Source organism: Meriones unguiculatus, chromosome 6 (assembly GCF_030254825.1).
Source record: "Meriones unguiculatus strain TT.TT164.6M chromosome 6, Bangor_MerUng_6.1, whole genome shotgun sequence".
Lineage (NCBI taxonomy): Eukaryota > Metazoa > Chordata > Mammalia > Rodentia > Muridae > Meriones > Meriones unguiculatus.
The window spans coordinates 107,880,971-107,899,064 of NC_083354.1; the positions used below are offsets into that span (position 1 = coordinate 107,880,971).

At 43.5% G+C, this 18,094-nt stretch overlaps 1 protein-coding gene across 2 annotated transcripts; it reads right to left on the reverse strand.

The window, feature by feature from the left end:
* Window positions 1–4,955: 4,955 nt before the first annotated feature.
* Window positions 4,956–13,529, reverse strand: Tmem70 (transmembrane protein 70). Of its 2 annotated transcripts, none has more exons than XM_021652115.2 (3): window positions 13,210–13,529; window positions 11,410–11,515; window positions 4,956–5,822 (listed from the first exon to the last, which is right to left on the reverse strand). In XM_021652115.2, exons 1-3 carry the CDS (start codon window positions 13,426–13,428, stop codon window positions 5,365–5,367), a joined length of 783 nt encoding a protein of 260 aa, XP_021507790.1. In that variant the 5' UTR covers window positions 13,429–13,529; the 3' UTR covers window positions 4,956–5,364. The 2 variants fall into 2 exon arrangements, with proteins under 2 accessions (XP_021507790.1, XP_060241795.1); XM_060385812.1 differs by lacking the exon at window positions 13,210–13,529 and adding an exon at window positions 12,980–13,174.
* Window positions 13,530–18,094: the final 4,565 nt, after the last annotated feature.

Here is an 18,094-nt window from a genome sequence, read left to right on the forward strand (position 1 = left end):
GTTTATAAAGGTACAAGGGAAACTCTGTGTGAAGTGTTTTATTTTAATTGGGCATGGTAATTAGGTGAGCCAAAGGGGGCTTTTGATTGCTTTCAGGACGTGCCTTGACCTTGATGACTCCATTTTACAGAGCAGCTTTTGCCTCCACCTTTACTGCATTAATGGAAGCAGAATGACCCTGCATGTCATTGTGAATATTCATGTCTAGCAGGAACCAAAAGGCACAGGCTGAAAAACATCTTTACCCCTGGAAGTGAAAAGGTGTCACCCACAGACTTTTCACAAGAGCTGAGGAACTTGTAGCACATGAGTATATTAAAACTAGACAGGCGCACGCCTTTAATCCCAGCAGTCGGAGACAGAGGCAGGTGGATCTCTGTGAGTTCAGATCAGCATGGTATACAGAGCCAGTTCCAGGACAGCCAGGGCTACACAGAGAAACCAAAAGAAAACAAACTCTATCAGGCTATACATGACAATGCACTAGTGAATTCTACTTGGGAGGCAGAGGCAAGAGGACAAGAGGTTGAAAGTTAGTCTCGATTACATAGTGAGTTCAAGGCTATCCTGGGCTACAGGAGACCAAGAGTTCAAATAAATAGGTCAATAAATAAATAAATCAGAAAAACTAAGCAAAGAACACGTAAGAATGACACAAAAGCTGCAGTGCCCTTACCTGGATGCCATAAAGATCCCAACACAGCAATGGCAGTATCCCCACCAACCTGTCATCTGTCACCTGGTATGTGCCTCAAGGGACCCACAGTAAGAGAACACTGGACTCAGTCCCCCACTTGACAAGAGCCAAGTGCATCCCTCTACCTGTGCATCTGCCATCCGTCTCCGTGACCTGTGTACCTTGGCTGCACTTCTCTCTGCTGGAGCTCTGCGGCCCTCAGCAGCTCTCCAGCCGAGACTACTATCTTCTCTCCTGAACTGTCTTATGTCTGTAACAGCGATGCCTCTGCCTCTGCCTTACCCATATGGCCGCTTGGAACTTTGCCTAGTCCTATAACCTTTGTATATTCATGGATAGATGGAATTACTACATATGTAATATGTGATCTGAGGATTGAAACTAGCTTTTAAAACTGATTTGGGGGGGAAAAAAAGACTGCCTGCCCGTGGCCAGCTACCAGGGGACGTTGGGACTACTTGGCTACAAAGTTTGGGACTTTGTAGTTTGGGACTACAAAGTGATGCGGTTAAATGGTTAAACTCTGTTAAAAATAATGCACTCAAGGGCTTCCCTGCCCCCACACAAGGTGTCTAACTTTTTCACTGGGCCTGGTGGTCCACGCCTGTAAAAAATTCGAACATTAAGTGGGCATGCTGGTGCTTGCTTGGAACCCTGACAGCGAGGAGGCTGAGGCAGAAAGACAGCTCAAGTTTGAGGCAAGCCTGAGCTATATACTGAGTTCAAGGCCAGCCTGTGCTATATAGTAAGCAGCCCCGTCTCAAAACAACGAAAAAGATTGTAAACATGTCTCTCTCTCCATCAGAGGCAGCGGGAGGAGGCTGTTAGGAATAAAACAAGTTATAAAAGTATGTTGGGGCTGAAATGGTTCAGTAAAGAGCATTCACTGCTCTTATAGTGGACCAGGTGATGGTGGTGCAAGTCATGAATTTCAGCACTCAGGAGGCCAGGGCAGTGAGGTCTGTGAGTTCCAGGGTAGTCATGGATACACAGAGGAACCTTGTCGAGAGAGAGAGAGAGAGAGAGAGAGAGAGAAAGGAAGGAAGGAAGGAAGGAAGGAAGGAAGGAAGGAAGGGAGGAAGGGAGGAAGGGAGGAAGGGAGGAAGGGAGGAAGGGAGGAAGGGAGGAAGGGAGGAAGGGAGGAAGGGAGGAAGGGATGGAAGGAGGGAGGGAGGGAAGGAAGGAAGGAAGGAAGGAAGGAAGGAAGGAAGGAAGGAAGGAAGGAAGGAAAAGAAAGAAAGACAAGACATAATTAAACCAATGTTCTTTTTCCTAGTTGGACCTAATATTACTGGAGTGTTTTGGGTCAAAACCTGGGCCTTAACAACCTTAAAAAGCTGTGCTTGGCCGCTTGTCCTCAATAGCATCATTTGAAGAGAGATAGTGAAATGCAGAGGAGAGTCATACAACACAGTGGAAGAGAGTGAGAAGACAAAGTTTGAGGAAGATGGAAAGAAAGAAGAGCTGCTCTTTCTGGGCCAGGTGGTGGTGGTGCACCCCTTGTCCCAGCACTGGGGAGGCAGAGGCAGGGGGATCTCTTGAGTTCAAGGCCAGCCTGGTCTAGAGAGTGAGTGCCAGGACAGCCAGAGCTATAACCTGTCTAGAAAAACAAAAGGAAAAAAAAAGAAGAGCCGCTCTTTCTGGAGTCTGGTTGATGCCAACTGAGAATTCCGCCTCGATTAGCGCTTCCTGTGATGGTTGCCAACACAGAGACAGTATTTCCTCTACAGAGGTATTTGTAAATGTTAAAATAGCAACCTGCCAAGCTTAAGATCTCCCTCTCCTTGAGGATATTCTCTAGAACTCTGAAGATTTTAAAGTAAGGATATCCTATCTTATGGCATCCCTGAGGTCAGCTGTTCTTATATTAACTTATTGTGATTCTGTCATGTAAACCTTAGGAACCAAAATCATTATACATGTGTATGTGTGTGCAGCTGTTATAATACTAAAATGTGTAACTCTCCCTTGAAAAGCCCATACACACACTCTCCTATGCCTCATTTTCCCCAAGCAGCTGATCTAACCACTGTGCTTAACCTGTCAATGATGTCTTTTAATAAATCCTGAGCCTACTTCAAACTGGCTTGTTGTGAAACTCGTTTCTTCCTTTTCCTGAATGGGTCTCTGAAAAGAATCTGTCAGGCTGCTGCTGATGGCAGCACGACACTGCATGTGCCTCTCTTGCTACTGCCATCATATTAGGGAGGACAGCAATTAAAGAGGCCCAGTGTTTAAATGCAAACAGTATTTGTAACCACGCAGTTGTGCACAGCTGACCCATCTCTGTGGCTCCTAGCTCCGGGAGTTCAAGTTGCCAGATCTGTTCTGGGGAGGCAAACTCCCCTCATGCGAGGACACCTGCCTTTCCGTCCTCCAGCATGAGACCCCTGGACAGAGTTCGTTTCCTTGGAGTCCATTGTGTCAGTGGTTGAATACCGGCAGAAGACAAAGACTTGGCTGTCTCTCTGGGGTCCCCTCATTCCTGCCAGGACTTTTTAACATCTCAGTAAAACACAGGTTGATGACTGAAAACTTCTAGAAATGCGTCTCATTCACCACTGGAATCACAATAGGCACCTAACTGGGCAAAAACAAAAAACAAAAAAAAGGAGGCAGAGGCCCCAACGGATGTCAAGATGGCACAGCTGAACGTCCAAGTTCCATCTGCTTAACTGGCTGATCAGAAAACAGGCTCTAGGTCCTAGGAAGATGGCTTCCTGCCTCAATCTAAACTTCTAACAAGGTGAGATTTGAAATTACATTTCTCCAGAATGACCTCTATGATGCTCAAGCCTACATACACAATTAAATTTACTATCATGGCTTGCCACAAATTTTAGGCTTCTCCATAAAAGATCTGTTTTTCTCTTAATGGGAGAGAGCCAACCGACACTATTAATGGTAACTCTGCTATGCTCAAAGACAGGATCCTAGCCTAAGTGTCTTCTGAGAGGCTTTATCCAGCCGCTGATAGAAACAGATACAGAGACCCACAGCCAAACAATAGGTGGAGCTGCCAGCCATGGAAGAGTGGGAGAAAGGACTGAGAGAGCCGGAGGGGTCATGGACACCACAGGAAGACATACAGAGTAAACAAACCTGGGCCTATGGGGGTTCACAGAGACTGAAACACCAAAGAGCCTGCATGACCTAGACTTAGGCCCCCTACATATATGTAGCAGATGTACAGTTTGTTCTTCTGTGGGTCACCTAACAATTGGAGCAGGGCCTGTCCCTGACTCTGTTGCCTGCTTCTGGATCCCTTTCCCATAGCTGGGTTACCTTGTCTAGCCTCAGTGGGAAATGAGGTGTTCAGTCTTGCTGAGACTAGATATGCCAGGGTGGGTTGGTACCCACAGGGGAGGGGGCTCTTCTCTGAAGAAAAGGGAAGAGAGGAATGGATGTTTAAGTGGGACTAGGAGGAGAGAAATGAGGGAGGCTGCACCCAGACTGTAAAGTGATTAAATAAATTAAGGAAAAGGGAGGGTGGGGAGAGTAGCCTAGGGAGCCAGGCAGGGGTGGTGCACAACCTTAATCTCGGCACTTGGTAGGCAGAAAACAGGCTGATCTCTGTGAGTTCAAGCCTAGCCTGATCTAGAGTTCCAGAACAGCTGGGGCTGCACAAAACAAAAGAAAGTAGCCTTGGGGATACATAGGATTACATAACCTGTCTCAAGGAGACTTAAAAAAAGCGGGGGGGGGGGGGATTGAGAAATGTCTCAGCAGTTAAGAGCACTGTCTGCTCTTCCAGAGGTGTGATGTGAGTTCAGTTCCTGGCAACCACATGGTGGCTCACAACCATCTATGCTGAGATCTGATGCTCTCTTCTAGTACACAGGTGTACATGAAGATAGAGCACTCATACACATAAACTAAATCTTTAAAAACAAAAGACAGAATAACTGCTTATCATTTATGAACTTTACAAAATAGTTTCAAAATATTCGTACACTTAGGAAAACACAAACAGAAAAACTCAAGTCCAGTTGTAGTATCCAATCCTCAGCTTAGAGGCACCCACTCTCATATTACCCAAACATGGCCTAGTGGTGGTGGTGCACACCAATAATCCCAGCCCTCAGGAGGCCGAGGCAGCCACATCTGTATGAATTCAAGGCCATGCTGATCTACATACCACGCTTCAGGCATCCAAGCTTATATAGTATGACTCTGTCTAAAGATATGAATGAATGAATGTAGCCATTTATATATATACCAGAATACACATGAGTATGTACATTTTAAACAGAAACTATTTGTTCTTAAACATATTTTATTACATAGAAACATCACTATCTAAAAATTATTCAGAAGTTCTGCTTTCAGTTTCAACTTTTCATTTTTAAGACAAGGTCTCACATAGTCCAGGCTGACCTCAAACCTACTACATTGCCAAAGACGATCAAGACGATCCCACAGTTCTGATCTTCCTCCCTCCATGTCCCATGGATTAAAAATGCTGGGATTACAAGTGTAAACAAGCACTCCCCGCTACATGACAAAAGTCAAACCGAAGACCTCACGATGGCAAACTCTATACCAATTGCACTGTGTCCTCCACCCTCACACTGTTTTTTACAATCATTTACTAACAATAACAAAATAAAAACAATCTTATTATACACTGAAATATACATGACACTTAAAAGCAAGCAAGGTCAGGTTCATTTGTCATCCTCTTGCGGTTTCTTTTCACTGACTTCTTCCATATCAAAAGTGAATGGTTTGTCATAACCCATTAGATGGTTGTAGTCGTCAGGGTTTGGAAAGAGCACTGGATTAACTAACAGTGATTTTGTTTTAGCATAGAAGGTGGTAAATATATGTGCACTCTCTGGAATCTTCACGTCATTTTGGTGAAACACTGTGCTGGTCTCCGAAAGCACAACATTGTAAGTGATGGCTCTGTAAGTGTCGGTTGTGGCTTCATGGTACAACCGGATGACATAGCCTTTTGTAAGAAAGTGAAGCAGCATGGGAGTGATCACTGTGAAGCTTCCCATGATTCCATAAAATAAGATTTGCAAAGGCTGACTTCCAAAGACCACATTACTTTGTGATAAAAGGTATGGTAAGAATACAAGGCTGATCATACTTGTAGAATAAGAAAAAAATTTCACACCTAAAGAGAAAAAACAATAGAAGTAGATTAATAACTAGGTTTTCTTAAATGATCTATCCTATTAACTCCTCCAACCTTTTCTTCCTATAGCATTGTTACAGTTTGAATGAAAAATGTCCTCTAGTTTCATGTGCTGATATTTGGTCTCTGGATGGTAGCACAATTTTGGGAAATTTTAGAAACTTTAGGAGGTGGAACTTGGCTGTTGCATTCAGTTCAGTCAGTTGGTGGGGACAGGTCCTTGTCCTGGCCCCTTGTCTCTTTCTCCTATGTCATGAAAAGTTAGTTCCTTTGCCATATACTCCTACTTCCCTGATGTTCTGTTCAAGGGTATGGGACCAAGCAACCATGACCAAACCTTCTAAAACTGTGAGCAAGAATGTATCTTTCCTCCATGAAATCGTTTTCTTGAGTACTTGGTCACAGTGCTGACGAAGCAAATACAATAATCATTCCATCCATAACTGCCAAAATAAAACAACCAGCCACAATGTTGAGCAATGGAGAGGAAGGAGGAGGAGGGAGGAGGGAGGAGTCAGAGGACAGGAAGGAGTGGTTGGCAGAGGAGAGCAGAGGCAGGGGGAGAGGTCTTGGAACGACCTGGAAAGGTGAACTGGACCTAAGATATCACTAAAAGCAAATATAACGGGTAAAATCTGAATGGTAGGAAACTATGTGAGCTTGGAGGTTTAGGATGGAACAACTATTGCCCAGCATTGTGATCTAGGTTAAATAAATCCCATTCTTATGTGGTGATCTGGGTACACAAATAACAGCAGTGCTACTAAAAGATTTATTGATAGCAAATATTAATGTACCACAAATGGCACCCAACCTGGGGCTTTACTAAAAGATAATTAATAATAATTATTAAACACCACTACAACAAAAAAGCAGGAGGCTGCCTTTGCTTCAGGGCCTATTTAAGAGTCTCTCTTAATGAGACAGTAAATGACCTGGGAGTTTTTAGGTTTTAAGTTTACGTTATATCACTAGGAGCTTATTCCTCCCACCAAATTATGATAAAGTATGATTTAAAGGGTGTGGATAATTAGATTAGTTGGGCGCCATTTGTTGTAAAGTACATTAATATTTACTATTGATATATCTTTTAGTAGCGCTGCTGTTAATCCTAAACCAGCTGTGCACCCAAATCACCACACAAGAGACTTGCCTGGTCTACAAAGAGAGTCCAGGACAGACAGGGGTATACAGAGAAACCCTGTCTCAAGAAACCAAAAACTAACTAACTAAATAAAAATAAGAATTCAATTCATCCTTATACCATAAGCCATGAAAAGTCCAAAGAGTTTAGAGATTTAAATGTGGGTGAAAAAAAAAAAAATCACAAAGGTATCCATGAAGTCCTTTAACCTGAAATAGAAAAATTTTAAGTATGACTCAAAATACAGAAACAAAGTTGGCCATAATGGCACATGTGCAACCTCAGAACAAGGAAGGTGAAAGCAGATGTCACACCAGCTCCCACTACACCGCAGGTCTATGGGGAGCCTGGACACATGGTACTGCTCTTGGAAAACTCAGTTCCCAGCACCTATGTCCAGTGGCTCACAACTGCCCCCAAGGGCTCCAACAGCTCCAGACTCTGAGAGCACCTGTGTTCATGTGTACATACTCCCATAAAGATACACTGACAGGCCAGGCATGGTGGCACACACCTGTAATCCCAGCACTCAGGAGGCAGAAGCAGGCAGATCATTGTGAGTTCAAGGCCAACTTGGTCTACATAATGAGTCCAGGACAGTCAAGGCTACACAGAAAAACCCTGTCTTGAAAAACCAACCCCCGCAAGACACACATACACAAGTTTACACATTTAAAATAAATCTTTCTTAAAGTTCCAGGAACAACAAAAAACTGACAGTCTGACTATATTTTGAGAGAGAGAGAGAGAGAGAAAGAGAGAGAGAGAGAAGAAAGAAAGAAAGAAAGAAAGAAAGAAAGAAAGAAAGAAAGAAAGAAGAATGAAAGAAAATCAATATGCGGTAGACACCAATAATCTCAGCGTTTGAGGTGGAAGCAAAGAATCAGTTCAAGTCCAGCCTATTTTAAGAATTTGAGGCCAGTCTGAGCTATAGCCTGTCCCTGACAGAAACACTTCGAACTTATTATCAGAAAAATTACTATCCCCAACGTACAAAATGTTTGTGGAATGACAAAAAAAAAAAAAAAAAAAAAAAAAAAAAAAACCTTGACATTTTAAGGGCAAGTGTGTAAATGGCCCTTAAGAAAATTAGGACAATTTAAGAAAACTGGTACAAAAATGTCATTCATAAGATACCTATAATTAAAATTTATGTTACTCCCTTTCCCCCCAAAATGACAGAAACAGAAGTCTGACTTCTTACTGCTCAGGAAGCTGGAACTAAGCAGCCATTCTTACATACTACTAAGGACTGAAAGCTTAATTATACTGCTAGTAATTTAAAAATAGTTCCCTTCTTCTTCCCACAACAGTGGGAAGAGATAAATGAGGACTGATATGACATCAGTGTGCAAGAGATAAATGAGGACTATGTTGCCTCCTATTTAACATTCCTTACCCCTTCCAAAATATTTTTCCCTATTACTTTTGTTACACTGTAATAAGTTAGTATCCCCTAAAACTGATGCCTAACTAGAACTTCATAATGTGTCCTTATTTGGAAAGAAGCTCTTTGCAGATCTAAAGAACAAGATGAGATCATGCAGGATTAAGGTGGGCTCAATAGCTAACGAAAATGCCCTTATAAGGACAGAAAAAAGTGAGAGATGCAGGGAAGGCTGCCACAGGAAGAGCAAGCAGCAGTCACACTTGGGCAAGCTACAAGCCAGGAATGCTAAGGCTTACCAGAGCCACCAGAAGCTGGATGGGGTTAAGAAGACTTCCTAGAGCCTTCAAGAAAGCAGGGCCCAGCACACATCTCACTTTTACACCTCTACCCTTCAGAACTGTAAAAAATACATTTCTACTGTTTTCAGATATTAAACAGAAACTACTAGATAGGATGGTGTGGCAGCAGGAACTTGATGTGGCCAGCCACACTCTATCCACAGTCAGGAACAGAGCGATACATGTGCTCAGCGCACTTTCTCCTTTATTCAGCCCAGGACCCCACATCTCAACGAAGTGAGGCAATCTCTCACAGACACGCCCAGAGTCCCATCTAGATCCCTTCAAGCTGACAGTCAATATGAACCACGACAGCCTTCCTGGCTCTGCTTGTACTTGTGCATTTGGGATGTACGTGCCCTTTCATATCTCTTCACATTCAGACTCTATTTATCAGACAAGACCTAACTGAAAGCCATCCTGATGCTACCATTCTGCTCTAGCTTTCTCTCCTTAACCTGAAGTCACATCTAATTTATAACACTGCAAACGTGATTGTTATTTTTTTATATATCATATTTATCTTTTCTTTCCTATCAACTTTAAGATTCTGCATTACCTTTAAGTAGTATCTCTGACAGAAGGCCCCTGGTACAATGCCTAGCTAATATTGTACCTAATTATCTATGGCTGATTTACTGAGGAAAAGCCTTCAAGAGTTAGCCATGTAGCAGCTGGGTAACTTCCAGAATCATAGCACTCTCTCCGTGTTTCTCCCCGAGTTCCCACACAGAGAGAAGCACTGGCCTGACATAACAACTTTCTACTATCCACAACACTGAAAGATTCAGGCAGTAACTTCCTCTATAAATTACAATTGTACTTTCTGTTCTGTTTTTGTTTTTGTTGTTGTTTTTTGAGACAGGGTTTCTCTTGTGTATCCTTGGCTGTCCTGGAACTTGATCTATAGACCAGGCTAGCCTCAAACTCAGAGATTTGTCTGCCTCTATCTCCTGAATGCTGGGATTAAAGGTGTATGTCACCAGCGCTGAGCTAAAAAAGTTTTCAAATCATTTTATGTGTTGGATGTTTTGCCTACATGTCTGTGTGCCCCATGTATGCCTGTTGTCTGGGGGGACGAGGAGTCAGATCTCCTGGAAGTGGAGTTATAGATGATTGTAGACCTCCATGTGGGCACTAAGAACTGAAACCTGGTCCTGTGGAAGAGCAGCCAGTGCTTTTAACCACTAAGCCATCTATCTGTCCTGTTCCACAACTGTAGAACTTTGAACCCCAGTTGCACTCTTACCACAGGCATAATAGCTTATCCATACAAAAAGTAATCTTCCACTTTCTCCTTTGCAGAAGAGTCAAGTTAAGAATACAGCACAAATCAATAGACCTTCAACTCAGTAAGGTTTTTGTTTTGTTTTTGAGACAGGGTTTCTCTGTGTAGCCTTGACTGTCCTGGACTCACTCTGTAGAGGAGGCTGGCCTCGAACTCAGAGATCCACCTACTTCTGCCTCCTGAGTACTGGGATTAAAAGTCTGGACTACCATGGGGCCAGATGTGTTTACTGTTTTTTGTTTGTTTGTTTTGTTTTGTTTGAAGACAAAGTTTCACTATCTACCTCTATCAGACTGGCCTCAAACTCAGATAGAACCTTGAGCTAAAGGCTTGCACCACCACACCCAGCCTCAAACAACTATTCTAAAGAGGTATTACCAGGGCCAGGCATGTAGAACAGTCAGGACTACATGGAGGAATCCTGTCTCAAAAAACAACAAAGAGGAGGTGTTGCCAGGCTTTTAGTCACAGTTTTTTGTATTGTGACCAAATACCGAAGAAAAGCAAATTAGAAGGAGGAAAGGGCAACTTTGACTCTTGAGATGAGTTTTCAACGTACAGTTTCCTAATCCTACACCTGTGGGCAACATCGCACCAACAACTGCATAGAGTGGAAGACATTCCTGGCAAACTGGAAGCAGAGAGGCAGGGCCAGGAGCTAGTGACCCCCTTCTAGAAGAGGGCCCTTCTAAAGTTCCAGGCTTCTCAAAACACCAGTTGGAGAGTTAGGCTAGATTAACACATGAGCTTGTGAGGGATACTTCAGTGCAAACCAGAACCTTCTTCCACTTTCCTTAGAATAGTCAAATATTTTTTTATTTTCCTGTTAAATATTCTCAGACAAACAGCCAAAGAAGGGACACTTCAGTGCCTAGCTGTAAGATCATAACAAACAACTCAGCCTTCAAACATCTTTAAAACTCCTAAAAAGGTAAGTCTCAGCCTCTACGTTGTATCAATAGGCATCAAGGAAAAACTAGTCTTCAACATGCTATAATAATTGAGTGATGCTAAAAACACAGGCTAACATATGCTTTAAAAGGTTTACTGGACAGGGACAAGACCAGGTGGTCTCAATCCCAAGCAAAGACTATAGGCAACTGAGTAAAGCTGGGCGTGGGAGAAGTGGTCCTCCCCAGGGGAGAACACGCCAACTGGTTTTCCATCACAAAACAGCCCCGAAAACAAACAAGTAACACTGTGTGGGCTCAACAGGTTATATAGTTAGGAATATAGATGCATACCCATGTACATTCAGACAGTAACAATTAGTGAAAATAAGAGGCCATGAATTTAAAAGAGAGTGAGGATGGGCATATGGGAAGATCTGAAGGAAGGAAAAAAATGTAATTAGATATCATCTCAAAAAGAAAAATAAGGAAATAACCTCACTTCACATTACCCACCAAAGACTGTTCGGGCCAGGTTGCCGGTATAAATCAGCCTCCCATCTTCTGGTTTATCAGGCTGTGTATGTAAGCAGCGGATACATCTTTCCCAACAAACAGGGGGCTGTTGAAACAAGAAACCCTTGAGTAACTGGCTGTTTGAACAAATTTTTATCAAAGTTGTTTTCCTTTAGGTATAATGAAGAAAACTTGTTAAAATGCCTCATAAAGAATTCTCTAAAGTAACCTAGACCCCCAGGGCTCACTGGCTAGCCAGTCCAGCCATTCAGAGAATTCCACATTCAGACGGATCCATCTATTCTCTTAAAAATCAGGTTTTGGGATGGAGAGGCTCAGTGCTGAAGAGGGCTTATGGCTGCTTACAGCCTTCTGAAACCCAAGTCCATGGGATCCAACGCCCTTTCCTGGCCTCAAAGGGCTCTGATACATGTGGTACACAGATAAACATGAAGGCAGAACACCAACGCATATAAAATAAAAATCTTGCAGGGCAATGCTGGCACATACTCTTGATCCCAGCAATCAGGAGGCAGAGGCAAGCTGATCTCTGCGTTGCGGCAGGTCTGGTCTCCAAAAAAAAAAAAAAAAAAAAAAAAAAACACTTAACATTGACCTCCAAATGTATGTACACATATGCAAAAATAACTGTTGGCAAAACAGACAGGGTGTGGTGGTGCACGGAAGTACTCAGGAGGCAGTGGGGCAGGCGGATCTCTGTGAGTTCAAGGCCAGCCTGCTCTACAGAGGCAGTTCCAGGAAAGTTAGGGCTGTTGCAGAGAAAAATCCTGTCTCAAAAAAACAAAAACAAACAACAATCCAAGCAAAACACTGTAAATTGAGGTTTTTGTTGTTTGGCAGGTGGGTGTATACAAGTGTGCGCACACACCCGTTCAGAGATCAAATTAGGGTCCTGAAGAGCCTTCACAGGCTAGGCTTATTTTGTTAATCCTATGGTTATGAAGTCTGTGCTTATATTAATAACCAGTATTTATTTTTTATAATTTTTTTTTATTTTATGTCGATTGGTGTTTTGCTTGCATGTATATCTGTGGAGGTCAGATCTTGGAGTTACAGTTATGAGTTGCCATGTTGGTGCTGGGAATTGAACCTAGCATCCAGTGCTCTTAACCACTGAGCCATCTCTCGAGGCCCAGTATATATATATATATTTTAAAGACTGTTTCCCTAAAGAGGAGGATAAGAGTAACATCCATACCCTACCTTTTTCTTGGTAATCAAAGAAATTTTTAAAAAGAGACAAGTGACACAGAACTCAAAATGAGGCTAGTTTTTTCCCGCATCTCTCAATTTCTTAGCCCATCAACCCTTCTGACCTTCAGCTCTAAGGCAGGAAAGAAATTAGTCCCTGCGTGGTGGCACACACGGTTAGGGCTAGCTCTGGGGAATGAAGAAGTAAGCGGGTCTCTGATTTCGAGGACAACCTGGTCTACACGGCGAATTCAGGCCAGCCGAGGCTCCAAAACAGGCACACTTTGTCTCGAAAACACCAATCAAAAGGGGGGGGGGGGAGGCAGGAGGTATCACAAAGCACCCCATCGGGAACCACCTGCGGTGCTTGAACGGCCAGGAAAGGAGAACCACCTACTCCTTCCACAGGCTTTCCACTCCTGCACTGCCAGCTGCAGCCCGTCCCGGCTGAGGCCTGCTCCTCCCGGGCCCACCCAGGAAGTGTCCCCTCGGCACTGGCTCTCAGGACAGGCAGGCCCGGGAGCATCGGAGCTCCCCAGACCGCACGCTGTGACCGCTCCCCGCCACCCCCAGCCCACGGAGGCCGACCTGCGCTCGCCCGGGGGGCCCGTAAGGCTGCGCTAGCGGCAGGAGCCCGCCGTGCGGCAGGAGCCCGCCGTGCAGCAGCCGCGAGGGCCCGGAGCGGGAGGCCGCACGCCGGGAGGCAAGCCCGGGAACTCGGAGAGCGGAGACCACACTCCACGTCGTCTTCCTCCCAGCGGGCAGCAGTCCCGCAGCCCACCGGCCGCCCAAAGCCAGCAGCAGCATGCTGTTTGGTGTGGAGGATGACGGCCTCCAGCAGCGGCCAAGGACTCCAGAAAAAAACCTCCCACTACAGCACACCTCCAAAGCGGCGAGGCCCCGCCCCCTCAAGCTGAACAAGAGGCCGGATTGGTGCCCGCGCGTGCGCAGACTACGTGGCCCGCCTGCAACCTCCTCCAACTACTGGGTTCCCGGCAGCAAAGGATCCGCAAATTCCATCCCCCTGCCTAGATTGGACCCCAAGTTCTGAGTATTCGGTTGGCCGTGTGCAAGTAGAGAATAGGTAGGCTTGTGAAAAAGACAAAGCCCAGAAGCCCAGCTAGACATTTCATCCTCATGGAAATCATTTTTCTAGATGCTAAAACGTGATTTAGGAAAATGATGCTAGCCTCGCAGAAATAATTGTAGCCTGTCAGCCCAAAAAGAATGTAATACTTTATAAGCTGTGAACAAAATGAGTGATAATTTAATTCAACTACCGATATAGGAGAAAATGGAACTTTTTCAAATAATATAGTTTGGTTTTTTCACAGATATTCACATCCACATATTCATTTGTTCTTTGCCCATCTTTGCCTGTTAAATACATAGCGTACCGTGGTGGGGAATGCAGCTTGCCTACCATGCACTGATGTGGACAATCTACAGGGTTGCAAATCCGGAGCCAATTTATTATGGGCCATCTGCAGATCTCTTTCTTGGTTTTTCAATACAGGGTTTCTCTGCGTAGCACTGGCTATCCTAGACTCGCTCTGTAGACTAAGCTAGCCTTGAACTCACAGAGATCCAACCTGCCTCTGCCACCTTACAGCTGGGATTAAAGGTGTGAGACAACACCTCTGACCTGTGTGTTGTTTTGCCTGCACATATATGTCTGTATGAGAACGTTTACAGATAGTTGTGAGCTGCTATGTGGGTGCTGGGAATCGAACCTAAGTCCTCTGGAAAAATAGTCAGAACCACTGAGCCATCTCTCCAGACCCCAGAACTCTCCTTCCTTCCTTCCTTCCTTCCTTCCTTCCTTCCTTCCTTCCTTCCTTCCTTCCTTCCTTTTTCTTTCTCTTTTCCTTCTCTTTCTTTCTTTCTTTCTTTCTTTCTTTCTTTCTTTCTTTCTTTCTTTCTTTCTTTCTTTCTTTTGTAAAACAGGGTTTCTCTGTGTAGACCTAGCTGTCCTGAACTTGCTCTGTAGACCAGTCTGGCCTTAAACTCACAGATTCACCTGCCTCTCAAGTGCTAGGATCAAAGCTGTGTGCCACCAACCATCTGGTTCTGCAGATCTCTTAATAGCCATTTATTATCCTCTGTAGCTAACATCTTCAAGACCTTCAAATAAATCACATGGAACACACAGAGTTTCATCTGAAATGCACAAGGTACTGTTTTCCAACCAACCAAAAAGCTAAGAGTATTGTCAAATAGAAGTTGAAGCCTAAAATTGGCTTCCCCACTTTGTTTTAACCTACCCAATGTTTACACTAATGTGGAAAAGTATCTTGAATGATGACTTTCTTTGCTCTGTTACTATGAAAGCTTCATGAAAATTCTTCCACCCTGGAATGTGGAACTTTGGGGTGACCTAAATCTGTGTTTCCCAGCCATGGTGACTCATTTGGTTACAGAATAAATTATTGCCTCTCTCCTTTGAGGTCAGAGTTGGTTTTGTTATTAACACTGTACCTTTCTCCCAAAGGCAGATGATACTTAGTGCCTAGTACCAGAACTTAGAAGTAGAGGGAGAAACTGGGTGTGGTGGCACTTGCCTTTAACCCCAGTACAGGGGAGACAGAAGTGGAGGGGATCTCTGAGTTCCAGGTCAGCCTGGTCTACAGAATTCCAGGACAGCTAGGACACAGGGAAACCCTGTCTCAACTGCAACTCTTACCACCACCACCACCACCACCAACAACAACAACAACAACAACAAAAACAAAACAAAAACAAAAAACAGAGTAGAGGGAGTACAGCTACTGAATAAATTTGTGAAACCATGATGTAAATGTGTAATGGGACAAACACCTAAAAGTAAGCTAGAAATAGTGATGTAATGTAATAGAAATACACTGTTTTACAAAATGCTACATAAGTTTCCAAAGGTGAACTTGGTAAATTTGACCTGAATGTCTTCATGTTAAATTCACGGTCAGCTGCATCTGGAAAAATGATCATCTAGTTCAGCAGTTCTTAACCTGTGCATCATGAACTCTGAAGTCGAGTGACCCTTTCACAGGAGCTACCTAAGACCACTGGAGAATACAGATATTTACATTTATGAAGTAGCAATTTTATAGTTGGGGTCACCACAACATGAGAAACTGTACTAAAGGGTCACAGAATTAAGAAGGGTGAAAAACATTACCCTAGCTGGTAAGAGATGATGCAGGTTAGAACAATCCACCTATCCTAGTTGTACTTAAACAGAACGTAAGCACTTTTGAACACAATTAAATAATTAAAAAGAAAAAAAAACACTGTTTATTATGTATTCCTGTCCATCCTTATCTTTTCTTTAAATAAAGTAAGGTTTTCGGGAACTCAGTTGACAACTCCTTGGCTGCTTCCCTCGTGCCCTGGATGCTTTGAGCAAAGGCTTACCAAGCTAAATAACCAGCCAAATTGCCCTAATGCCCTCAGGCTGCTATAACTACTCCACAAATGCCTTGAAGAAACTACAAGACAATAACTGCTTCTGCCAAAGCACAACTCTGGCTCCTGAAGGAACTATATTCCAGTCATGACTGTTTCAATTTACACGGGGCTCTTTGCCATGAACTCTAGATAACCTTGAAGCCATTTTACCAGCCATTTAGACCAGCAGAAAGTCTAAGATTAGTACCAACATAGTTCACCATTTGAAGAAAAGACTACCAATATGGTGCAAGTATGGTTCTGCATTTGCATGAAAGACTGCCTTGAATGGTGGACAGTCTTTTGTTTTCATAAAAGACTGACCTGATGAATGTAGACACCCTTGCCACATACTTTCTGGCTCTATAAATTGACTATTCAGCTTATTGAGGAAGCCTGATGGGAGACATGGCTCAGCAGTTTAGAGTTCTTGTTCTTGTAGAGGACCTGGGTTCAATTCCCAGCATTCATGGGCTCAAATTTCCTTGTAATTCATAACTCCAATTCTAGGGGATCTGATGCCTTCTTCTGACCTCCATGAGCACCAGGCATGCACGTGGAATGCATACAGGCAAAAGATTTATACACATAATTTTTTTTTAAAGAAGAAAAACAGGGAAACACTTGTGGGCATAGTCAGTATGGATCATAATGATGGCTGGCACAAACATGCTTCTGGGCATGATCTCCCTCCCTCCCTCTCTCTCTCTCTCTCTCTCTCTCTCTCTCTCTGTGTGTGTGTGTGTGTGTGTGTGTGTGTGTGTGTGTGTATGTGTGTGGCTAAGGAAAAAATAACTTGAAGATTCATTAATATAAGAGTTTGTCCCTAAAGATAGCTGACTTACTTGGGTGCTGACAGCTAAGAATTCAGGCCCAAGGTTAGTCAGACAGTCACTCTTTGAACAAAACAAAACCAGCTTCCAATTTCAAAATCTGGAAAACAACTTAGGCAATCATCACAGTCATGATGGGGCATATGTGTAACTAGTAACATTGAGCTTTAGCAGACATTTAAAATTAGTGATACAAAGCAAGTTAGGTTATTGATGCTGGTTGTTTTGAGAGTGGTGGGGCCCTTCTAAGCTTTTGGTGAGCTTAATTTAGAGAGCTACTGTACCCCTGAGGATCAAAGGTCTCCAAAGCCATCCCAAGCCATTTCTCACACACACAAAGCATAAAGAAACTCAAAAAGGAGCAAGCAGAACATGTATAGGTTACCTTCCTTCCTTCCTTCCTTTCTTCCTTCCTTCCTTCCTTCCTTCTTTCCTGCCTCCATCCGTTCCTCCCTTCCTTCTTTTTCTTTGAGACAGAGTCTCACTGTATAGCACTTGGCCAGACTGAAAGCTGGCAATGTTGACCAGGTGGCCTCCAACTCAGAGATCTGCCTGCTTCTCCCACACAATGGGAACAAATGTGCCTTCCTCCTAAGCTCCAAGAAAGGAATACTACCCAGTTGTCTGGCCCAGTGGCTTTTTATGTGTCTTTTAAGAAGGACTCTTGTCTTTTTTTTTTTTTAAGATTTACATGCCAGAAGAGAGCACTAGATCTCATTATAGATGGTTTTGAGCCACCATGTGGTTGCTGGGAATTGAACTAAGGACCTCTGTAAGAGCAGCCAGCGCTCTTACCCTCTGAGCTATCTCTCCACAACCCTCCACCCCTTTCTTCAGGCTAACCCAGCAGAATCAACCCACTCTCTGTCTACTTCTTTATCTCCCCCTCCACCATAAAAATAATCCAGAGTCAAAATACACAATTGAAGTCTGGCCCCACCCTTACTGCCTAAAGAGAGATTAACTCTGGTTTAATAAGATTAACCCTTATTTTTATCTTCTGCTACCTAATGCCTTTCATGGGAATAGTTTCTTCCCATGAAAGTATTTTGAGCTATGGATTCAACCATAACACTTTTATTATTTCTCCAAAGCCTTTGAAAATTAATTCAGGGCAACATGCTCCATTTTTGCCTTCAATTCATAAAGGCATACCTATCTGCCAAATCAACTGAAAACAAAACAAACAAACAAACAAACAAACAAACAAAAAA